The following is a 25,993-nucleotide window of genomic DNA, read 5'->3' as shown; positions in this document are numbered from 1 at the left end:
CCACACATCGCACCATAGTAAATCTAACTGAGGAACCAATCCATGCAACAAACCTCGATACCAACTCTGCCCACATATCTACACCAGTGACACCATCACAGGACCTAACCAGATCAGCCACAACATCACTGGTTCATTCACCTGCACGTCCACCAATATAATATACACCATCATGTGCCAGCAATGCCCCTCTGCTATGTTCATCAGCCAAACTGGACAGTCACTACGTAAAAGGATAAATGGACATAAGTCAGATATTAGGAATGGCAATATACAAAAACCTGTAGGAGAACACTTCAATCTCCCTAGACACACAATAGCAGATTTAAAGGTCATCATCCTGCAAGCCAACTACAAAAGCAGTTTCTCCTCCCTTGGTGTTCACACCTCAACTGCTAGAAGAGGGCCTCATCCTCCCTGATTGAACTAACCTTGTTATCTCTAAACTGATTCTTGCCTGCATATTTATACCTGCCTCTGGAAATTTCCACTACATGCATCTGACGAAGTGAGTATTCACCCACGAAAGCTTATGCTCCAATACGTCTGTTAGTCTATAAGGTGCCACAGGACTCTTTGTTGCTATTGGCAATATTGTGTTTAATTCCAGTTACCCATGTTCAAGAAAGATTAATTCAAACTGGAATGGGTGCAGAGAAGAACAGGAGAATGGAGAGTCTTTCTTATAGGAGTAGACTAGAAAAGCTTGTCTTATTCAGCCTAGTAAATGAAGGCTCTCTATAAATGCATCAGCTAGGTAAACACCAGGGGTATTTAAGATGAAGAACAATGTTGGCACAAGAACAAACTCCCCCCAGCTCTCTCCCCCCGTAGCAGCACCTGGGTGGGGGGAGAGGCACCTCTCCCTGCCCCGGCAGCTCCGGAGCTGTGGCTGCAGGATAGGCGACCCTCCCCCAGCCGATGCGGGCCAGGGCCGGGGGAGGGCCACCTCAGGGTCCTTAGCGCTAGACTGCAGGGGGTCTTTTGCTCCTCAGGCTGTTCCGGTGCCTCTCGGTCCGTGACTCTGGGTGCCGACAGTAGCAGGCAGATTTGGTGGTTGGAGATTGCCTTTTCTGAGACTATTCTTACTGATGCAAGGTGTGAGACCATTTTTTTTGTGACTTTCTGTGGGACCAGGTCCTTTGCAGCGGTTTTTGAAGAGGATCCCATGTCCGATGCCTCCACATGTGAGTACTGGCGGGGAGGGATCCTGTGCTCAGGATCAGAAGTGGATCGAAGGGATTTCTCCAGCATTATAAGTTTTAATTGGAGATCCCTAGCTTTTCTAGTCCTCACTGTCAGCTTTTTGCAGTGGTGGCACTTCTGTGCAATGTGTGTCCCTCCCAGATAACAGACACACTGCGAGTGACCGTCTGAGACTGGTATTGACAGTCTACAGGTCAGAGAGCATTTAAAACGTGGAGAACCAGGCATGTCAGAGAGGCTGTTTACAAAGAAGGAATGAGAATAGTGCCTTCCAAGTGCCTCTGGGCTGTGAAGTGGATGGCCGCCTCAGGAGGGAAAAAAGAAAAATGGTTTTAGGGTTTTTTTTTTGTTTTTTTATTTGTTTGTTTTTGGTTTTTTGGTTTTGATTTGGTTTCAATAGAGGAAAAAACAAAGGCAGAAGTAAATAGAGAAGGATAAAACTACGAGGGTTGAACTAAAGCAATAGCAAGGTTTTGAGGGCGCTGCTGTTGTTCCGATCAAAGCCAACGGCGGCAGAAAAAGAACTGTGGGAGCCATTGGCTATGCATGCTGGGTAACTGCTCGGAGCGGCACGAGATGGCTGCCGCGCGTGCGCAGAAAATCAGGGCACTGCTACTACAAATCTCTGCCTAGAAGCGCAGGAGTGCACAAACACCCACAGGTGGAACACCCACAGGGACACTCAAAGAAGAAGCAAGACATCTTGCTGAACAAATACAGGGCAGTTTAAAGCTCCTTTAAAGTAGGCCAGTTTTGTCACCAGTATTTTTCAGCAGAGCTGCCTCCAGTGTGGTCCATATCCCATAAGTACCTTCAGACTGATGGACTCCGTCAGGCTATAAACACGTTAGATTAACAGCTTCTGCTTTCTATTTGACCTTGTATCGACAGCACTCCCATAAGCTTTTACTGCATGTCTTTTATTCATGTGTTTATTTGATTACAACAAATAAAAGAGCTTTCTGATTAAAGCTGACAGTTTTTAGCCAAATACTGCACCATGAATGCTTTTTGCTACTTCAGCAGTCTCTCACAATGCTATTTTAAATGATTTAAGATCCTAAACCTTAATGTTTTCTGCAGAAAAAAGACTGCAACCTTAAATGATGGGGGTATATTTGGTCTTTGAAGGATTTGCTAAAAAAAATTCCCTAAACACATAGGTGAGAACAGAGAGCTTAACACACAATAAAATTCCAGAGGATGGTGAGTTTTACGTAGCATCATAAATGGAAACAAAATATGTGTTTTGCTACTTAAAAGGTATTGTAGAAGTCACACAAAATGTAAAACCCATTCAAAGTTAAATAAATTAAAATAGGTCAAAATGATTAGATAATATAACATTCCTTGCTTCTACATTGCTAACATATACTAATGTTGCCTTACACTTACCAGGGGTGTATAAATACACTAAAACAAAACAACTGAGAGACCCTAACATATACAAGCATTGCTAAATTGAGCTGTTTTGCCAATACCAGGTGTTGTATGTTGTGCATCATTGCTCTTACTGCTGCTGGTGCTGTTTATGTTGTTCCCCCAGTAGTGAAATCAACCCTAAACCAAAAAGCTATACCCCTGTATATATTATTCCTGTTTCAGCATTTTACTAGATTACTGGCTACACAAGTGATTCTAAAACTTCATTGCTGACTCAGGATTAGAATTCTGCATAGCTGACTGAACTTGTCTTCCACTGGAAAGAAACTTTACCATTGTACAGGCTCAAATAGTCACACAGTGGCCGATTAATAAATTGAATTTTTTGCTCTGAACATTAAATCACTGTCAGTTGTTATCAACTCATAACTTGTGGTAATATGAAATGTACAACATGGCATTCAAAATACTGTGGCAATATTCTTACCAAAAATGCACAATTTAAGTGAAGAAAAAGAAATCTTTCAGCACTATTATAAAAGACAGCATGATTTAGGGCAACATTTCTCAAACTGGGGTCTGCAAAGGTACTCCAGGGGCTCCGCTGATCAACTCCTCCCCCTCCCTCCCAGTGCCTTCTGCACACTGGGGAACAGCTGTTCAGCTGGGAGGAAGGGGGAGGAGCGGGAACGAGGCATGCTCGGGGGAGGGGGAGGAAAGAGGTGGGGAAGAGGAGGGGCAAGGGTGGAGTGGGAACAGGAAAAGGAGGTGGGGCCTTGGGGGAAGGGATGGAGTGGGGGGGCAGGGCCTGGGGTTGAGCAGGGCTTTGGGAGTTCGCAAAAAAGTTTAAAGGGGTCCTTGGGTTGCTAAAGTTTGAGAACCGTTGATCTAGGGCATAGAAAGCAGAGGTCTTTTCTCAGCTCTGCCACTGATTTACGGTAGGACCTTTGGGAAGTTACAGCCTCTGTGCCTGTTTCTATATCTGAAAAATTGGGTTAATATTTACACAACTTAAGGAGGCATTCTGAAGAGTTAGGTAATGTTTGTATAGTGTTTTAAAGATGTGAACTGCTCTATAACTTTAGTTTTGAAAATAGAAATGATGAGTTTCACTGATCATTTACAATGCTCTATAGATAAGAGGACTTAAAAAAAAAAACAATTTTTATCCCAGTTGGGTAGACAATCAAATTCTTTACATAAAGCATGTGGGATTTTCAGGTCATATGAATACACTGTGTATACTGAAATCACTAGATTCAGCAGACTGTTTTTAAAACAGTGTAAATAGAAAACCCTTCCCTAGTTAGAAAGGAGAGAAAGAGAGAGAAGAGAAATACCTAATCATTTCTAGAAGGCTCAGCCACCAACTTATGGCAGACATGGAGAGCACTATAGTTGGGAGCCAATGAAAAGAGAGTGATCTGTTAACACCACTTCTTCCCTTGCGTTAGCTAAAGCTGCCAAAAGAAAGCCAAGTTTGAGAATGCTTACAACAATAGAGTTTGTAACTGTAAGTGTCAAGCAGTCCTAAAGCATTCAACCTTGTTGAACTGACTGCGTTTCTCTAGTGGCCAGCCACTATTTTATATTTCTTTTTAAAAGAATTGATTAATAGAGCTTCATAGTACTGTAGTACAATGATAATATAAACACGAGCAAAAGTTGAGTGGGAATTTAATACTGTGCCTTTAAGGAAGCAAGACCTCAAGGGATATCTAACTCAGATCGACCTTTGTCTCTCAGAACAGACTCTGCTGGAGATGCCTATGGATTACTGCAGACCAAAAAGTATTTCAGATCAGGATCTTGGAAAGGAACTATTGCTATCAAAGTATTTTCCTTTCTTTTTGATCTTTATTGTCTTCTGTATCTTATCAGGAGGGGGCTTGTGTATCGAGAATAATCATCTTGTTTTTTAATTAAACCCTGCTGAGCCACAGATCTGTTCTTTCCAACTCAAATTCATTCACTCAGATTAACACTGAACAATTAAGAAAAACAAACAAACAAACAAAACACCATATTTTAGAAGTGGTGTAAGTATAATGAAGTTTCAAGTCACAAGGGAGGTTTGAACACTGATGATGGTGCACTCTGGCCATTTGAAATTGGTTCAATGGCTGCTGTTTGCTGCTCTGCTCTCTGATCTTCTAATCACTGCTTAGGGCCTTGTTTTGTGCTTGTTTTGCAGTTTGTATTTCTGCCAGTAAGGGCAAAAACCACCAGGTCTTTAATTTTCAGAGGACTCAGCCATTGGCGATGTGGGGAATCGGCTCTGGAACAAGACTATCTGAACCTGGATTTGTTTCTTGATGTAACACAGCTTTGACAATCTTCATATAAACTGCCATGTAGTTGCTTTGAAAATCTGCTGTAGAGATTTGAGGCTGTCAGCAAAAGCTACTCTGCCACAAACTGCATGATACTTGACGTGAAATTTAAGCTCTAGGCATGCCAGTCTACAACAGTGAGAGATGCAATCTGAGAAACACTTAGACAAGACTCTGAGTTACATCAGAACCCAATGAAATATGTCACATGGAACAAAGCTCACCCTGTGACCCAAAGTCTTTACCATCACGTCTGAAATGACCTTCCATGTACCCTCCTTGAGCTCAGATGTACCAAATGGTTTCATCAGCTTAAAGGCCAAATTACTATCATCAAGCTCAATTTCACAAAAAGGGCTGCTGAAAAACTGGTCTACCTTGGAAAACATGCCTTTAAGCAACATAAAAGCAGTTCAGTCTATTTGGTTATCCAAGAGAAGGTTAAGAGGCAACTCAATCATGGTCTGCCAGCACTTAAATGGGAATAAGATTTCTGACAGTAGACAGCACTTTAATCTAACAGACAAAAGCATAGCAAGATCTAACGGTTGGAAGTCGCAGCTAGACAAGTTCAGACTAGATATATGGCACAAGTTTTTAACAGTGAGGGTAACTAATAACTTACTTAGAGATGCAGAGGATTCTCCATCACTTGAAATCTTTAAATCAAGATTGGATATCTTTCCAAAAACATGCTATAGCTCAAACAGAATTATGGGCTTGATTCAGAAATTATTGCTAAGCCTCTTTGACCTGTGTTACAGATGCAGTAAGACCAGATGATCATAATGGTTTCTTCTAGCCTTAATCTAGGACTTTACATTTGATATATTTGTGATGGATCAATATTTCTGCCAAAAGAATATTCATGGATCTTTTTTTAAGCTAGTCTCATAGAGATGAAGAAAATAGTTAAGCAATTTCTACTGGGGGCAATGAAAATTATCCAAGTAGGTACTTGCACAGCTTACTTAATCAACCTGTTGGAAGGCTTCATCCAAGAAAACACTTTCTCAGAAATACTAGGCCTCAGTAGCTCATCCTTCTTAGAAGCCACTCTGACAGAAGGAGAGATCCTAAGCTTGAATGGAGCAAAATGCCCGGGTTTTTTATGAACATCTTTGGCTAGACTTTCTACCTATTGGGACAGGATATTTCTAGCTCACCATGTACTCCTAAATGCTGTATCCACAGAATTCACCAAAACCTTGTAAACCTGAACTGAGTATAAACTATGCAGCACTGTTCAAGAGTAAGATCAATTAAAAGAAACGAAAAGATTTTAATGCTGAATTTTTAAAAAGATGCACGTAAAAAAAAAAAACAGTTAATTTGTGGATGAGGAATCATTTTAAAAATGGTTGCTGACAAGCACTTGAGCCTGAATCACTAGACAAAGCTTCAGAATATAAGTACGGGTTTTTAAAAAAAATAAGATAAGCTTGTGTCAGCAAATGTTACCAGCAAGACAGCTTCTCCTAAAATGCTTTTCAAGAACCAATCTAGAAACTTTTAAGGATCCAGCAAAAACTGTTGTGTAAATGAAACTTTAGTGAAAAGTTGAAATGTATTTTGTATCAGAAATAGAATGTAAGGTTTGTGAATTTCTATAGCTTCAAATAGAAGGATGCTTTATTCTTTTTATCTGTATGCTTTCAGGCATCTGGTACTGAAAAAGAAAATTCATTCTTGAAAAACATTGCAGTTGGTAGTCATTATGACACATTCGGGAAAAAAAATAGTGTGTGAAATAGTAAGATAATTTATTTTTCAAAACTCTTTTTCCCTCTGTGTAACCTAAGTTTATCTTTATGGAACATCTTTTCACAGATTTCTTTTCAGGTGCTCAGTTTTAAAAAGCTCTTGATTTTAAGTTCTCAGCTGTATCTTAAATGCACATTACTTTACTTAACTTGAATTATATCGGTCTCATGTTTGGGATATTACCATATGATGTTTTCAAGGAGGCTGATAACAGGTATCAGGGCCCAGAAGCTTTGGAAAACAGGATTTGCAGGTATCCTGTTTTTTCAGCTCAGAGATTCTAAATGACCTGAAAATATCTGATTACATCAGAGGCAGAAAGTGTTTGCAGATAAGAGGAGATGCAAAGATGGAATTAGAATTCACTTTTTTATTTTAACAATTATTTCATAGTCCACTTCTTTCTGATCAGGTGGATTATAGTAGATTTCCTACAAGCAGTGCAGTCTTCAAAATATTTTCTACATTAGTCTCTTTCTTTAAAGTGGTGATATACCCTCTTTCACAGATAAGGTAAGTTCTGTAGACATTTGCTGTCTTTTCTAAACAGACATCTCTTATGAGGCATGATTGTGGCAGCAATAGGGTAATTACTAAGTTTTAATTACCTTCCCCTGAGATCCATTCATACACAAAAAGAAAGACAATACAATTTTTTAAAATGTGATATTAATTTAGTCACGTTAAGAATGTTTAAAGTGCTAGGGCCTCAAGGATTTGAAAGCCTTCAGTGTAACCCTGGAAACCAGCAGCTTCCATCCCACCTTCCTCTTGGTCTGATGAATGAATCTTTGAAGCTGATATGGTTTTGTATTAAAGCTTCAATCGAGAAGGACAAGTTGGTTTTTTTTTCTACTGAGAGCCAAATTTAAGTCTCAGAGCAGAGCTAGCCCAGTACATATGTATTTCATACACTCCACAAATACAGAGCAACACAGGCTGAAGCTGCCCATTTCCAGACCCACCCCGAAGGTGTGCACATGTATGCGTGTTCCCTCACAGGTTAGCACAGTTGTGCAAAGTAGCTTGCTGAGCACATTACCCAAGCCATTGCTATTTCCACACTAAATTCACACCGACTTTTGCTTTAAATTGTTTACTTCAGAAATGGTGAATCATTAAAATGAGGCTATGTACCGGATTCCCTTTTTAGTTTAACTACTGATCTGAAAATCAGTTTACTAAAGTGTCATAATCATCCAAGCTAATCGATATTTAGCACATTAGTTGTTTAAAATGGTTTTAATCTTCCTTCTTTAGGCCCATAACAACCAGCCTCTTGTGCTGATTTAACTTAACATGCATCTCACTGGTGAGATTAAACCAAACTTGTAACTCCGCTGCATTATGAAGACAGCAGCCAGCCAGTGAAGGAAATGCTATATGTGATTTTATATACAAGAGGTAGGCATCAGTATTATATTGCATGAATATTTTACTGCTAGATTCTTTATCCACACAGAGTAAGGTACACTAATTATATGCAGAAATAGTAAGAGTTACACAATTTTAGGCATTTTCAAAACACTGTTTGATTAATAGTGTCATTTAAATCAACTCAGTGATGAAATCTATTATCTACATCAAACTACAACATAAATATTACTTATATTCATAACTGGGCAGCCTCTGAGTCACTGATATTCATCCCCATTCATTTGCTAGGTAAACAGGACAGTATTATGACAATATAAAATAACTAAGTTCTTAGTTTACTTTTTGGGTTAATAAGAAATTAACATAATCAAAACTATGTTTTCCTTTCTAGTTAATATTTCTAACAATGGCTCAATATGTCTCTTAAAAATATATTTCAAATGAAAGCCATACAAACTAGACAGAATAGTAAATTAAGCTAGATCTTTAGAAAAGCCTCTCAGAAAGAGGAAGAAATAAAAATGTTTTACCCCTTGATGTACAACTTTCCCACAATCGTCTGCCAACCTTCCAAAGAATAAAACATTGATGGTACTGGTCTTTGAACATGAATTCTCTGATTCTATAAAGAGAAGCAAAAACAATCCAGATTACTACAACCCTTTTATACCAAAATGGTGAGGAAAAGTCTCTACAAAAACATTTTTCTATACAACGCAGTACACATTTTTATTTGAATAATGAAAACTGATATAAATATTTTAAAAGGCACAGAAAAGCAGCTATACAAACAATACTGGCTATATGAAATAGAATATTTTTCATGTGTCTGATCACAATTTAAAATGTGCATGTACAGAGAATCAATGTATATTAAACACAGAAGCGACAAAGCTTCCACTTGGATGATTTATGTTAGAGACAGAATACACTACCAAGTTATATTTAATTCTCTGTATTAGCAAATAATATATTATATCACTATTTTATATGGAGATAATGCATGACTTGAAAAAAGTCCTTTCACCCACTTGTAAGTACCAAGAAGTTTTCCCTGGGGAGCTGGGAGACCTTAGTATGAATATCTGCTATAATTTAAGCTTTCATTTTAAAACATATTTCTAGCTGTTATGGTTACAGAAATAACCATCCATGTGTGAATCGATACAGTCATTTTCTTAAAACTGAAAAGAATTCTAGTGCCTCTGCTGAGGCTCACAGATATCCTGAGTGGTAGCAGAGTGAAATTAACAGAACTCTGGGGAGGTTTCAGGCCTATTCAGACCTGAGTAGGTAGCAGTGAAACAAACAATGACTGCATCAATTTCATCTGCTGCTGCTAGGAGCATCAGCACTACAGATAAGTTTCATCTACACTGCATGCCTTTCAGGGGTGTATAGTGTACATATTCATGTAGCTCCTGTAGCACAGGTCCAAATAGCAGTGTAGATGGTGAGGCATGGCTTAGGCGAGTAGAATAAAGACATGCTTGAAGGGTGTTTGTATATACTCAAATACGTATATACTGAAGTACACACCCTATAAGGCTCTCTACTCACCCAAGCCATGCCTCCCCATCTACACTGCTATTTTTGTCAGCGCGGTGTCCTGCTGCTTCCCCATTGATAGAGCCTTTCTCTGCTGTCTCCCCTCTGCCAGAGCTTTTCACTGGATCATCTAGCTACACTGTGCAGTGTGGACACAATGTGCTTTTCACTCTGGCATGTAGCTACATGTACACAACACGCTGCTGAAAGTGATGTGTAGTGTAAACGTGAGTAGAGGACAAAAACCACAAAATACCTCTCCAGCCTCAAGGATTAGAGTAATAGATTAGCACCCCCTTCCCTACCCTCATGCAACAACCAGGAGACAGAGAGGAGTCAAGTAGCAGAGATTCTCCAGTGGAGGACAGGATGGGGGTGAGGAGAAGTAAAGTGTGAAGGAGGAAGACAGAAATAAAATATTTTCTTCTGGGCCATGAGAGGGACTTCAAAACTTAGACACTAAATTGCAGTGGCGGATTAATGATTTTGCCACCCCTAGGCCCTGAAATAATTGCCGTCCCTGGCCCCATATGAACTTGTTTTAGTTATTTTACAAATTTGTTTGAACTAAAATGAATCTAAATATCATTAAAATAATTGTACATTTACAAGTTTTATTATAAATAAAATTACAAGTATAGCGGACCCTCGCTTGAACGCACGTCCGTATAGCATGATTTCGCTTATAGCGCGGGACTGCAGATGGATCTAAAACTGAGAACCGCTTAATTTCCTCTTTCCGGTCATATTATTAACGTTTAGGATTCTCGCGAGTATGTTTACTAAATGGCGTCGCGCCATCATTGGTGGTTTCAATATGCTCTATGATTGGTAGAATCGCGGCGTCACTGATGCCGCAATTACAAAAATGCTGCTTATTACAAATTTGTCGCCCCTGCAAATTTGTCGGCCTATCCGATAATACGCTGATGCTGAATTGCCAGAGTCCAATACAAGAGTTAGAGCCCCTGAGTAGCATCTAGGAATAATGCATTCTTTCTCCACAGGAACTGGTAGAGTTGGGCTTCTCAGCAGTTGTTTTGAATCTCACTGGCAATCTTTCCCTTCCTCATCTTTTGTTTCAACTTCTAGCTGTGTAGTTTAGTCTTGACTACTAAATCTCTCTCTCTTTTTTTTTTTTAAATCCAAGTCAATCAGTTAAAGATATAGCTTTAATCTGTTCAACCTGGAATAGGACTCAATACATTATATCTTCTGTCAGCACAATGGCCACAACAAAGCTTTGTTTCCATGTATCAACTATGGTGATTACTAATGAATTTGATACACTTTGCTCTTCAGTTTTTCAAGTGGTTACAAACTGAAGAAATGCAGCATTAAGATGGTACATAAAAGTAATATATTGCTGGAACAATCTATAACAACAGATTACAAGGTTCCATAACTACAGGAAATCTTTTGAAGCACTATAGTCACATTGTTTCAAATGACTCAGTGGCTAGTAAATTTAAAATACCATATTCTGAGGGAATGTATACAAAGATTTTTTTTAAGCACTGAACACAACAAAACAGCTCTTTCCCAAGGTTTATTAATACTGATATAGCAAAATTTTAAGAGATGCATTAGTAACTTCAGCAAAAGTAAAGAATTGTATGTTTAAATGGGAATACCTTGAAGTACAATCTTGAAAAATTCTGTTCCATTTACAAGTTTAGTTAAAGGGTAGGAGAGAATAACTGTTCCCTGAAATGAAAGAAGAGACAAAAAAATTTTTTTTTGATTAACAAAAAACACAAAAATAAAGCTATGAGCAATTCTGGGTCACTGCAACTAGTAGATGCTACAAATCACAAAGCCAACTTTTGGTCTGGAGCGTCCAGCATGAATTAATGTTATCGTGGCCTGACAAACAGATTGTGGGGGGAGGTTTAGAGTAATTTGGTGGTCAAGGTTAAGAAGATATGAGAGCCAGTAAGTGAATTTTAACTAAAAGGTGTCAGGTCTAAGAGGGTGTTTGATATTGAACAATTTAATCATCTAGGCTAGAGCAACAAGAGAGGAAGAAAACAAGTGGCTAATAGGTGACCAAAACTAAAATAATCACTGCTTTTCATTATGTCTGATATATTTTTTCCTTTTTTACATATGTTCTTGGACTTTCCACTCAGAGAAAAGAGGCACATATCCTGTGAGAAGTTAACTAAAGCAAGTAAACCAGAGAAGGCAGGAAAACAGTAGCTACTCCAAATATAGGAAATAATATTTAGACAGGAGGAGCATAACAAAATAATTAACTGAGAGTTACAAACCAGGAGATAAAAATGTGTAGGCACTAAAAATAAATTTTATTTCTGTGGAAGATTCAAGTGGACAAACAGACACATAAGCAACTCTCAGTAATTGCTACACAGATGCTAATGAGTACCTCAGAAATGTAGGCCATGTACTTAAAGAAGGTAACTACAAAGGTAGGTTTTGCTAGTTAAGGGCAAATGAAGGGCTAATTCACAGAGGTAAAAGAAGTGGCTGAAGAGGTGATGCAGGATAATCAGAAGGATTGAAAATATTCTGGAGGGAAGTATTGAGATGCGTGTGAAATTAGAGTCAAGAGACAAAAGACAAAAGTAAAGAAATTCATATGGGAATAAATAATCCTCTATATAAATGTATTTAAGATGTGGAGAACTGATTAGAATAGTGGTATCATCCAAACCCAGGGATTCTAGAGTTTAATCACACCATTGTGTCAATGTTGCAAATACTTTTCGGCTGTAGAAAGGAACCTACTTACAATCAAACTACGTTTACGCTGAAGTCAAATGGAAGCACAGAATTATATCATTGCTTTCCAATTCTAGTTATACTGGACAGCTGCTTAGAATGAATGAATGGGAGGGGGCGGAAATGGGATTTTACCATAAAGGTTAATTAACAGAACATGTAAGTCAACTGAGTGCATTCCTCCACACTAGGCAGGTATAGTGCTGTGTCCATTTTAAAAATAGAACAATATGGAGAATGGTTCAGGGGGAAGAAACAAACATGATAATGTTAGAAAAATAAATCTCTATCTATCTGTAAGAGAACTGGGTATGTTCAGTCTGGAGAAAACATGGTTGGAATAGAGAGGGAGAAACACAACGGTCTATAAACACACAAAAGAAGCATTACCAAGATGACAGATATGTTATTGCCAGCCAACCAGGACAGAAAGAGTCATAGTGGTCTTATATCACATCTCGGGAAGTGTGGGTTAAATATTAGAAGATAGTGTTAAGCAGTGGAAACAGCTGTCAAGGGAGGCACTTAAGCTAAATGAGGATAGGCTATATCAATAGCCATCTATTACAGACACTTTAAGAAATAAACAGCATTGGGCGACTGACCAGTAACTGAAATAGAAATCTCCACTTTAATCCAAATAATGTTTCTTCCTGATTTTTTTCTAAAAATATAATTAATAAAACAAATCCAACTACCCCTAATCTCCAACATATTTCAAATAGAATAGTGATTCAGAACATATTGTACAGCTTTATTGCCAAAGCAGCAATAGTGTTTCATTTAGAACAAAACTAAGAAAAAGTTGTAACATCGGTTATATTTTATCCTGGTAATAGTGCCACTTTTCAGGAGAAAGATGGCAAGTTCTATGGGGCAACATGAAATGTCATAAATGCACATTTTAATCACTAGCAACCACTAAACAATGCTTTATAAAAGTACTGGAAATGTCTCTAAAAGTACCTGAAGAAATAGATTTTCCACTCATATTTTAATTTGGGGATTTATTTAAAATTACAAGCAAAGGATAACCTGTGTACAAGTTGTTAAAAAAAAAATACACCACATTTTGCCTGCTGTCAGTAACATCAGTTATGGAATCCATAGTTCCATTGAATCTAATAGAGCTAGCAGTGTAAAAGCAGAAACTGATTCAAGATGGGAAAAGAGGGAGAAAGCAACCTAAGAGTTAATTACAAGCTGTGATAAATGAAAGGTGTGTGGGGGGAGAAATGTGGTGGGGGTGGGGAGGGGAGAGAGCTCCCTTTTATGAACACCCAGCCAGCCAGTTAGCTATAAAACTCTCTTAGAGCTGTTCTCTACTTGCTTTACCTGTAAAGGGTTAAAAAGTCTCCCTGCTATGCATAGGTAAAAGAAAGGGAATGGGCACATGACCAAAAAAGCCAGTCGGAAGGCTAGAACTTTTTAAAATTGAGAAAAAACTTCCCCTTTGTCTGTCTGTCTGTTGTTCTTGGGGAAAGGCAGACAGGGAGCAACTATGCTGTAAGAAGCTTGAGGCCAGGTATGAAAAATCATTGGTATCATATCTAGAACTACTCATTTAAAATCCCAGATATGTAAGTAAATCAGGAAACGTCTAGGAAGATGCGATTAGGTTTATCTCTTTTTATTTCTTTATGGCTTGTGGACTCAGCTGTGCTAACCCCAAATGCTTTTGTTTCGCTTTTGTTTAAACTGGAGCTCAAGAAAGTTATTCTTGATGCTTAATCCTTGTGGGGTTTTTTTTTTTTTTTTAATCTAGCAATAGCCTGAGTTTCCAGGTGTATTTTTTTTCTTTTTGTTTCTAATAAAATTTACCTTTTTTAAGAACAGGATTGGATTTGTGTGTCCTAAGAGATCTGTGCACATGTTGCTTAATTAGCTGCTGGCAACAGCTGATTTCCTTTGTTTTCTTTCTCAGCTCTTCCCCAGAGGGGGGTGAAAGTGCTTGAGAGTACCCCCACAGGAAGGAATTCCCAAGTGAGCCTTCCTGAGTTCTCAAAGGAGTTTTCCATTTGGCTGGTGGCAGCATCTACCCTTACAAGGTCAGAGAAAAGCTGTAACCTTGGGAGCTTAATACAAGCCTGGAGTGGCCAGTATTAATTTTTACAATCCTTGTGGGCCCCCACCTTCTGCACTCAAAGTGCCAGAGTGGGGAATCAGCCTTGACACAAGCATAGGATAACCAGGGTACAAGTTGTTCAAAAAATACTCCAAATTTTAATAAAAACAAATGAGCAAGAATAAGTGTTCTGGAACTTTTGTTGGAGGGAACTGTTCTTCATTTGAGTTCATTCTGCTGCAGCACTATATACTGACCTAAGTTCTCTGGTTTCATGCCCCTGCATTTAACATCTAGCATTAGTATAAAACAGTGGTCCCCTGGGGGGGATGCAGAGGAACATGCGGGGGAGAGGGAGAGAGGCATCCCTGCAGCGGGGCCTGGCCCACCCCCCACAGGACTGGGAAAGGAGCTGCACCCAGCCCCACTCTCCCCCAGCACAACGCTGCTGTGACCCCGGCTGCAGCTCTGCTCCACCCCAGCCCAACTCTGCCCTCATTCCCTCTCTGCCCCCAGGCCAGCTTCACCTCTAGCCCCAGCTTCTCCCCAGTTCAGCCCCCAGCACCACACAGTGCAGTAATGGAGGGAGGCTGCAGACCGATTCCATTACTGGTAAGGTGGGGGTGGGGGCCACGCAACAGGAAAAGTTTGAGCACCACTGACAGAACGTAAAAAGAAGGTTTAATCGCTTGCACTGTGGACTGGCACTTAAAGACAACTTTCAAGTCTGGAAAACATTCTGTGCTAAATAATGTCCTTTTCATTCAATCCAGTTGTGCTTTCACTGCGATATAGTCCTCAGCAGCTAGTTTACTAGAAAGAGATCTGATTATCTAAGTAGGAAGCCTTGAAGGTTAAGTACTTGCACAGCTTCAAATTAGGTGCACCTGGCTGATATAAACAACCATTTTACTCCAAGCACTCATGCAGCATCTGGGCACATCTTACCATGGTGTGTGTGTTTTGGTTTGTTTTTTTTTCCCTCCTTTCTTTTTGCACCTCAGTACTCAGAAGCCTATCTGTGTCTTCTGGTAAAGTGACAAAATCCAGTTTTGTGACATAAATCAAGTGGGCTTTCGATTGAAGTCTGCCTCATGGTTTACGCATTTCTACTGATGCAGATACATACTATGTATTCTACATCCTTAAAATTACATTTGATAGTGATAAAATTACACCACTGTTAGGTGCTGTACCTGTCTTTGGAAAAGGAGCTGTCCTAATCCAAGTGTCCTACATAGCAAAAAGTATCAGGAAACCAAACATTGCACATTACAATGACCAACAAGGAAAGCAATACTAAGGGCTTGTCTACACTACCGGGGTAAGTTGACCTAAATTACACTACTCCAGCTATGTGAATAACGTAGCTTAGGTCGACTTACTGCGGTGTCTACACCACACTGCGTCGACAGGAGACGCTCTCCCATCAACTTACCCTACTCCTCTCGTTACGGTGGAGTACAACTCTCTCAGAGTCAACCAGAGAGAGCTCTATGTTCGATTTAGTGAGTCTTCACTAGACCCGCTAAATCAACCCCCACTGCATCGATCACAGCAGCGTCGATCCCTGCTAAGTGTAGACACGGCCTAAGTATTTGCATTGACACTGCAAGAACTGTTTGTAGATGGCTTTCATTGGAGTAGCTATGAATCTCCCCACTTTCTTTCTTCCCCAACTACCACTAGAAAACTTACACTCCTAAAGCTCTCCCCAAATGTTCCTGAAGAAGTACAGGAGGTGTGCGGAAAAGTTAAATGTGTTCCATTAAGTAGTATGTGTTTTGGGCTTTTGCCCAGCACATGCTCACTTTCACAGCACTGTCCCTCATGTATCCAAACACCTTTGTGAAAAGCTTTGGAAAAATGGTTTACAGTGCATAGTCTCCAGAGTAACACATTCCAACAGAATAGCTTGGACATTCATTTCAAGTGGCAGTTCAACTTAAGAAAATCAAATTTTTGTCTGAAAATATTTTAAAACTTATGCCTAAACAAACATCTAAAATTAGTGGGTCTACTTTTGCAGTTTAGTACTTCGTATCTAGTCAGTTTCACCGATTCCCCTGTGCAGTCAGTTTCATACAGCAAAAGGGGAGGGCAACTTTTAATAAAAAAAAAAAAAAAAAAGGAAAATGTGATTGTAAAACTACAAAATACAGTGGGGAGACTCAGGTCAGCTGTAGCAAGAGGATTTAACTAGACTAAATTTCATGTTGCTTGTGTTCCTTTAACACCTTTGGATAAATTCATTGAGGATAAATTCATTGAGGACAAAATGAATTTAGACATTGGCCAGAAAAATTAAAAATTGATTTGGCTCGTTTCCTTTTAGCTCTGCAACATGGTAATCCCTCTAGAGAGCGATAGTAACTATGGAGTTCAACCACTGAGATGATCTCAGTCTATTTTAGGGTTGCTCAGAGCTAGCCATGCAAAACTGGATTCTCCAGAGCACTTAGCACTCAACATTGCTTCCACATTAAAAAGGATTAGTTTGCTAACTGTATTGTTTTGTGCCAAACAACTCTTTCATGGTTACCTGCTTATTCCCAGAAGAGGCGGCAGCAGAATCAAGCTCTCTCAATGTGAGACAAGCGTCCTAGAAGGTGATTGTATCTAGCTTCTCCTTTACAATCAGCTAAAATATTGCACTATCACCAGAGACACTAAATATTCTGCTTTCCTACTGCAGATGTAGATTTTGGCAGAAATATTTCCTAAGTTAGAATCTGCTTTTGTCTGCCTCAACATTTTACTCCATGTCCAGTAATTCTGTACAGTCTGTCAGGTTTGCTTGCAGAAGTGGCTGTTACTTGGCAGGCTGAAAAGCCAGAGTCTATATACTCCAAAGAGCACAAAAATATCCATAAGTGGGAGGAAAGGAGAAACCCAGAACTTAGGAGAATGTGGACTGTTTTTTTTCTCCTGAAAGACTTTAGGGGGTGTGGGATGTCATGTCCCTTTTCTCTTCAATTCTCAAAATATTTCCTCTCATCCTCTTGGGAATAATTCACTCCACCTCAAGAAACTGCAACAAGAAACCCTTCCTGCAGACTAAACCAACTAGGACATGGATGATTGAAGACAACGCAAAAAATATAGAGAAAGGAGGCCAAGACCTCTCTTGGCCACACACACAACATGATAGCACTTAGGAGAACTGAATTCTCTTTCTTTTAAGCTCCTGTGTTTTCCCCTTTCCCCTTATTACTCTCAGTTAGGGGTGGCCAACTTGTGGCTCCGGAGCCACATGCAGCTCTTCAGACGTTAATATGAAGCTCCTTGTATAGGCACCAACCCTGGGGCTGGAGCTACAGGCACCAACTTTCCAATGTGCCGGGGAGTGCTCACTGCTCAAACCCTGGCTCTGCCACAGGCCCTCCCCCCACTCCACCCCTTCCAGCCCCGTCCCCTGAGCCTGGCGTGCCCTCGGTCCTCCCCCACCCTACCCCCAGAGCCTCCTGCATGTCACAAAACTGCTGATCAGGAAGTGCAGGGAGGGAGGAGGAGGAGGTGCTGATCGGTGGGGCAGCCAGTGGGCGGGAGGTGCTGGGAGTGGGGGGGTGGGAGGGGCACATGCAGGGCTGCTGACATATTACTGTGACTCTTTGGCAATATACACTGGTAAATTCTGGCTCCTTCTCAGGCTCAGGTTGGCCACCCCTGCACTCAGTGATCTGGTCTGCAGGTTCAGCCCCCCACAGAAACAAAAATAAGGTCAGTTGGCTTGTGCCAAGATCTCACTAGTATCACCACACCTTAAGGGAAATGGATCTCTATATCACGGGCCTTTCTCCGAATGTGCACAGTATGCAAAACAATGATAGAAAGTTTGAACTGTATGGCTTGTTTGGCTTTTTCTTATAAACAGAGATGGTTTTTCAGAGCAGACCTAATGAAAGTTTAGGATATTGATTCCCATTCCCCAAGTGTTCGGGATGATAAAAGGGATTTAAAATTACATTCACAGAAATCTTATTCAAGTAAACATTTTGATAAAAGAAGAATGCAATATGGCCTCACATTTTAAGAAATAGATCTAAGGTGTCTATTTCACTAACATTCTGTGCCTGAAGCTGAGAACACACTCCTAAATGTGAATTGCTCCATACCCCCTACATTTCCCAGTCTGGAACAACTAACTACTTGGCAACCAAACATTGCTATTATCAATGTAGCACATTTTATGGCAAGGGAATAAAGAGAAAAAACAATTACATTTTGATGTGGTAGCTGCTATTAGAATAATTGTCTTCATAACTGGGAGACTGCATTGCTTTGTACAAGAAATGTGAAACGCCTTTAAAAATCACCAGACCAGAAAAGTGATTTTTATCCATAGTGCTGTCATTTTTGGTTAGGTGATTTTTGTTGGTTTTTTTCCTTTGTTTGACTGTTTATTTAATCAAGCCCCAAAACCACTCCCAAAACTGCAATTTTTTGGAATACAAATGCTATAAAGAAAATGGTAATGTGTTTTATATGCATTATCTATAGTTAAATAAGAAAATCCTTCAACATTTAAATGTATACAGAGTAAAACTACCAACTTCAGTAGGACCAAGATTTCACTCAAGGTGTGTAAACAACTACTTAGATCCAGTGAGGATATACAGATGCCAGTGAGGATATACAGATGCCAGGGCCATGTAAGGGGAGCTTACACATGCCTTGTACATTTAGCATATTTTTTTTTTAATATGACCAACACCCTCTTGCTAGTAAGTTACCTGAAAGTATTTGTTGGCCTGATCACAACCCCATTGTAGGTATTTTAAATCCACTTTCTGCAGGTGGCTTGGTAGTAGAGTTTCAGGTGCGCCATCAATGACCTGAACAGGCATAGCTGCTTTATCTAAGTGAGATTAAAAATAAAAACACCAATTAGTCACAAGATCATACTCAATGTTATACTCTTCAATAAACAGAGTTTCATTCAATGATATATGGCAGGGGTGGGCAAACTACGGCCCGCAGGCCGGATCTGGCCCAGGGGATTGCCACCCCTGTGGCACCACGGGCCCTGCGCCGCTCCCGGAAGTGTCCCTGCGGCCCCTGGGGTAGGGGGGGCAGAGAGCTCCACGAGGAACCGCGGCCAATGGGCGCTTTGGGGGAGGTACCCTCAGGCAAGGACAGCGCACAGAGCCCTCTGCCTCCCCTCTCCCCCCCAGGGGCCACAGGGACATGGTGCCGGCTGCTTCCAGGAGTGGCATGGGGGCTAGGGCAGGGAGGCAGGGAGCCTGCCCTGACCTCAATGCGTACCACTGTCACCCCAAACTCCTCCTGCACCCAACTGCTTCAGTTGTTGCAGAAGGTGGAAGGTGTGTAGTGAATGAAGTTGGGGACTGCAGGAAGATAAGGAGGGTCTCCTGGTCAATGCAGTTGAATGTTGTCCTGGAGAATTAGAGTCTATACCTGCCTCTGCCACTGAGTTCCTATGTGATGTTGAGCAAGACACTTACAAACATTTCACAGGAACATTGCATGTGTGTTCCTCATTTTCTGAGTACATGAGTTGAGACCCTGGTGTCTGATTTGCAGAAGAATTGAATACTCTCAGCTGCAACTGAAGTCAATGAGAGCTGTGCTTTGAACATACACAGTGCTAAAAAGTAGTAAATGCTCTGAAAAATCAGGTCCAAATCATCTCAAATTGGGTTCCCAGAATTAGTGGCTATCTTTTACATTAAAGTATCTGTGCCTCAGTTCCACATTTATAAAATGGGGATTCCACCACCTCACAGGGGGATTTGTGAAAATTAATGTTTGTGAAACTCAGATATTATGGAGAACCATAGAAAAATCCATGAGGAAATTAATAATTCTGTTTTATAGGGTTTGGATGGTGTGCAGTACATGAAATATGGGCCACAGCCACTGAATGAAGATAAAAAGCACCCATTCAGAACAATGCAAGGATCCTGTAGGAGGAAAAAAATGGAATGAAACCATATAAGTAAAGACTATCATAAGGCATACATGAGAGGAAGGATAATCTAGGTGATATGGGCACTAGCCTAGGCCATGAGAGACCTGGCTTCACATCCCTGCTCCACTACAGTCTTCCTTTGTGACCTTCAACAAGTCATTTAGTTCTCTGTTCCTCTGTTTTCCATCTGTAAAATTGGCCTAGCCTTGGGGTGGCTGGCAGTCTAGGTAGCTACAACATAAGGCAAGAAACCTACAAAAGTCGTCCCTACTCAACGTTTGCTTGAAAAAAGGAGATGATGCTGATGCATACCACAAAGGGTTCAAATTACGTTGCACAGGCAATATACTTTTCATAAGGTAGAAAACAAAAGAAGACAATCTAACTCTTGCTCATGGCAAGAGTCCCACAGCATAAAATCCCTTCCCTCCCCATTACACTACATCTACATTTTCCTCTAGTTGTACTGTACTAAGAATTAGAAAAACATCCTTTTGTGAAAAGAAAAGTTACAAGGTAAGTATGAATCTTTATTGCTAAATCTGACTAATGCTGAGAGTCTGGTTAAACAAGTTTAGCACTTAAGCTTTTTATACAATAAAAAATGTTCTTTTTTGAAGAGATGTGTATTTAGAAACCAATAAATGTGACATTTAACTATCAAAAACCTCAGAGGTCACACCTCTAGAAGGTTTCAGAGTAGCAGCCGTGCTAGTCTGTATCCGCAAAAAGAACAGGAGTACTTGTGGCACCTTAGAGACTAACAAATTTATTAGAGCATAAGCTTTCGTGGACTACAGTCCACTTCTTCGGATGCATATACCTCTAGAAGGCAGTATTAAAAAAAATTCAGAGTAACTGCTGTGTTAACTGTTATATTAAATAACTAGGAGTAGCTAAATGCTACTAGGAGTAGCAAAAATGTGGTAGTAAATATTAAAGCTTGAAGCCTGAGCAGGAAAGTAGATAATCATATCAAATCAGACCAAACCAGGGGACAGAAGGGAAGGGGAGGGGAAATGAGTGGAACTACATCAGAACAAATCGAACAGATTTCCAAACACAGCCCATGCCACCACTTACAGACTTATGTTTAAAGGGATCGCATTAAATACCTGCGAAGAAAGTAGAGGTTCCTTGTTACAATTCAGACAACAAAATAGCCAGAGATAAGTAAGCTACATTTTATCTGATAAGAAAGATTGCCAGTGAGCACTGTTTTTTTCCTAATGGATTCTATCTTCCTATTTCACAAAGATGCAATAATTCTAACAACTTTGGAATTTTATTTTAATCATCACTAATGTACTCGATTTTTTAAATACCATGATGTGTCAGTGTTTTGTAAATAATGAGTTGTCAAAAGGTTATCATTAAACATTGTCTGTTACAGTACTAGCAGAATCTATGCCCTTTTGCACACTAGTACCTCCTACTACTGGAACTTGCATTTAATATTTCCTGCTTGGAAGATAATCTAAACAAGGGGAAAGGGCTGTTGACTGAGGAGTTCTTAAGTTTATCTGAAGTTATGCTGCCAATGGGGTTATCGTTTAGTAACATCTTTTTAGAGACACAAGCTATGTCAACATAAGAACCTGTGCAAATTACAGACACAGTATAATTAAAAGTTATCCTCCTATGCATTTTAGTGCAGACAAGAAACAGATGCATGCAAACTTCCTCATTACTTCAGGACCTGTACATTATAACTAGGCTTGGAAGAATTAGATTTTTGTCAGTAAACGCTGATTTCTCTGTGCACACAAACCAATGAAAAAATATTTCCATTGACAATAATCAACGTTTACAGACAGGTAAAATAAGAAAAATGGTGCTGGGGACCTTAACAGTTCAAATAAGGATATTTAGTTTTTATATTTTGACTTGTGATGTTGAAAATGTGTTTTAATGGGTATAAAGCTAACTTTTTGAATCTCAACGCCTACTATCATTAAACAATTATTGTGCCTGAGTTCGACAACTGAGAAAATTGAACTCAATAAAAAAATTTTTAAATGCTTAAAAATAAACATTGATCTTACCCGTCAAAATTATAATAAAAATGTAATTCTGCCAAGCCTATTAATAGCCAACTAAGAGAATGTAACAGAATAGGTGACTGATAAGCAGCTGCAACAACGTCAAAAGTCTGCTGATACCAGAAGAAATTGTTTATTTTCACCACTACCGTGAATAGGGAAGGAAACTAAGGCTTTGTCTACACTACCACTTTTGTCGGTAAAACTTCTGTCAGTCAGGGGTGTGAAAAAGTTTCATCAACAAAAGTGCTGGTGTGAACAGCGCTATGTCAGCAGGAGACACTCTCCTACCAACATAGCTAAAGCCGCTCATTGGGGATGGTTTAATTATGCCAACAAGAGAGCTCTCAGGAGAGCCAGCTACATGGGAGACCCTATATCAGCTGTAAGGTCTGTAGTGTAGACATAGCCTAAGATATTCTACATTTATAAAGAGAGATTCTTGGGGAAAGGATGTTTTAGGGAGGCTCTGGAGGAAGATTTTTACTTTATTTCTTACTGTAAGGTCTGATTATCTAGTGTTATATATGATGGAGGTTGCAGGTTTTGCCTTTATGTATGATCTCATTTTTACATAATTAAAAAGGGTGCCAAGAGGTTAGGATAAGTTGTATGGGTTTTTATACAGCTAATAAAATAAAATATCCTTGTCTATAAAGGTAATATTAAACTGAACTTTACAGGACAAGTTATTAGTGGTGAAGGAACAAACATACACACACACTAAAGGAGGGAAATAATAAGATATACAGTGACTAATATTACAAGTCATTTTTCTGAAGAGAAAAGTCTGTTACAAAATCAATTCCTCCCTCTTACAACTCTGTTGCACTCCCCTTCATCCTGCTCCTCAACTGAGGAACCATGCACACATCCATTTCTTGTCTGAACTAATATGATTTGAAGAAAACAGCCTTTTCATTTAAACATAACAAGCCAGTAATGTGCTACAGACAAACGCACTGCATGGGGTGTGGAGGACCCGAGCTGATTAGATTACCGCAACATCAGCATAGGGCCACCATTTTTAGAATCTCTAAAGGACAAAAGAGGGAAATTACAATTTTTACTCCACATTTACCATAAGTAACTTAAAATGTACAATGTTTATGGTCAAGCATTTAGGTATCCTATCTATGTCAGCCATCTCTTTCAGTTCACTGAGGTAGGTCTCAAAAAGCAAAAAAGCCTTTTCATTACTAGTTCCTTTAGGATGATGTAAATAAACTAAGGGCTTGGCTACTCTTGCAGATGTAAAGCGCTTTGAGTTAAACCAACCTTCGGGTAGCACAGTAGGGAAAGTGCTGCAGTCTGTCCACACTGACAGCTGCAACGCACTGGCGTGGCCACATTTGCGGCACTTGCAGTGGCATTGGGAGCGGTGCATTATGTGCAGCTATCCCAGGGTTCAATTGGCTGCAACATGCTTTTCAAATGGGGGGGGTGGGGTGGAGTGTGACAGGGAGTGTGTTGTGTGTATGTGGGGAGAGAGAGTGGGTTTTTGGGGTGCTGAGAGTGTGTCACCATGCTGTCTTGTAAGTTCAGACCCCCCTCACTCCCAGCCTCTCTCTCTCACACACTGACAGCAAGCAACATTCCTAAGTAATGTTTGCTTTGTCGCAGAGCAGATAAGCATGCCGGCTGTCAGAAATGGAGCTTTGAAAGGGCATATGCACATTCCTACAGCTGAGTTCAAAACAATTACTGGAGTAGCCATTTGACTTAAGGGGATTGACCTCCGGAAATGTCCCAAAATCAGAGCACAGTAATACAACACCTCATTCACACTGACGGGGCATCTCAGCCAAGAAGCATCAGACCTTATTCCTCTCGCTGAGGTGGAGTACCAGGAGTGCTCTAGCCACGGAGTCAGAGCGTTCTACGTGCCTTGCCAGTGTGGGAGTGAGTTAGAGCACACTGGGCGGCTTTAGTGCGCTCTAACTTGCAAGTGTAGCCAAGCCCTAAGGCTAACCATTCTTAAGTTCTGACTTTAATCAAATGTAGGGTATACAATTTTAGGGACCTCAGGGCTTTTAACTACTGCACATTCCTAAATGACTGAATATAGGAGAATACAGGACCTTTCTAATTGAACTACATTATATTTCTCCCCTATTTTGTACTACACACTGGACCGTTTATTTCTCCTCCCCTACATCTGCAGCAGTAGGGTCTACTCCACTAATGCCTTTCAATAAAAAAAGATTTAGATGTGCCACACAAGGAAACATGAATGCTAGATTTAAAAAAACTAAAATAAGGCGGCAAAGATGAGTATTTTAAATACACCTCTACCCCGATATAACGCTTTCCTCGGGAGCCAAAAAATCTTACCGTGTTATAGGTAAAACCACGTTATATCGAACTTGCTTTGATCCGCCAGCATGTGTGGGCCCGCCCCCTGCCCCCTCCCCCCCGGAGCACTGCTTTACTGTGTTATATCCAAATTCGTGTTATATCGGGTTGCATTATATCGGGGTAGAGGTGCATACCTTAGGCTCCTTACCGTCTCTACAAAGGGGGTAGGGAGAATCATCCCCTTTTAAATTGACACAGAAACTTTAAAACTGTTTTCCATTTGTTCAGGTTCCAGGACAGAAGAAATGTTAAAAGGGAGGGAGGGAGAGAAATTAGGCCTATAAGGAGTCATTTTAGTATCACAAAACAAAAATATACAGGATAAAGATGACTATTTTCTAAGCTTTATGCATACAATCCAATAGGCAATCATACTATTACACACGCCTGCTCTTAAATGTTGGGTCTACAGAAATTTATGTTGTATGTCACATAATAGCCCCTCTTGGGTTTGTTTGGTTTTAATCATAATGCATAAATCCAGCATAACTGCCAAAAAAAATACCCTTGGCACCTTCAGTTACAGTAACCCACCATATTCACAAGATATAACGACTCCCTTTCATTTTCAAACCAACCCATACAACACGAAACACAATCCAAAGCAATGTATACAGAATCATTCACGGTTTAGAGGGGAGGGGACCTCACACCCCTCCCAAATGTAAAGAGATGCCTCCACAGGCGCCAACTTTCCTTGGCACTGGTGGGTGCTCGCCCCCGGCCCCGCCCCCTCCCTGCTCCTATTGGACCCCTCCCCAAATCCCCGCCTCTTCCCCCGCCCTCCCACCGCCTTGCCGCGCGAAACAGTTGTTTCCCGGCTCAAGCGCTGGGCGGGAGAAGCAGGACTCCCGGCCCACTCAGGGGGGGAGGAGGCGGCGGCGGCGAGGGGAGCTGCCGGTGGGTTCACAGCACCCACCAATTCTTCCTCGGCTCCTATGGCTGCCTCCCTAACGTTTTAACTCTTACTCCTTCCCCCTCGGCAGGAACGATCCTCATAACAGGAGACTCACCTGTAATGATCACAGGCCAGGCAGTAGCTCTCCCTTAGCTGAGCCCCTTTCCTACCCCAACCAAACCAATGCAACGGCCCCCTGCGGAGTGGTGAAGGGGAGTGAGCAGGGGGGTTCCGCAGACCGACTCGGCACCCTGCAGGGACCAGCTGGGAAGCGCCTTTGCCTTGGGACCTGTGTACAGCCCCCCCCTGCCGCTGCGGTCCCCCTCCTCTCAGCCTCCTACG

The 25,993-nt window shown here is 40.6% G+C and overlaps 1 protein-coding gene across 3 annotated transcripts in view; it reads right to left on the bottom strand.

Annotated features, from left to right (window-relative positions):
• Window positions 1–25,993, bottom strand: part of POT1 (protection of telomeres 1) — a 160,054-nt gene extending 134,061 nt beyond the window's left edge. For all 3 annotated transcript variants that reach the window (XM_054022891.1, XM_054022902.1, XM_054022897.1), the window contains exons 1-4: window positions 25,767–25,993; window positions 19,155–19,279; window positions 11,246–11,318; window positions 8,594–8,685 (exon numbers count right to left, since the gene is read on the bottom strand). In XM_054022891.1, the coding sequence (XP_053878866.1) occupies window positions 8,594–8,685; window positions 11,246–11,318; window positions 19,155–19,268 (279 nt within the window). In that variant the 5' untranslated portion in view covers window positions 19,269–19,279; window positions 25,767–25,993. The remainder of the gene's footprint in view (window positions 1–8,593; window positions 8,686–11,245; window positions 11,319–19,154; window positions 19,280–25,766) is intronic.

Source organism: Malaclemys terrapin, chromosome 1 (assembly GCF_027887155.1).
Source record: "Malaclemys terrapin pileata isolate rMalTer1 chromosome 1, rMalTer1.hap1, whole genome shotgun sequence".
Classification (NCBI taxonomy): Eukaryota; Metazoa; Chordata; order Testudines; family Emydidae; genus Malaclemys; species Malaclemys terrapin.
This window is presented reverse-complemented; position numbering and strand designations above follow the sequence as displayed.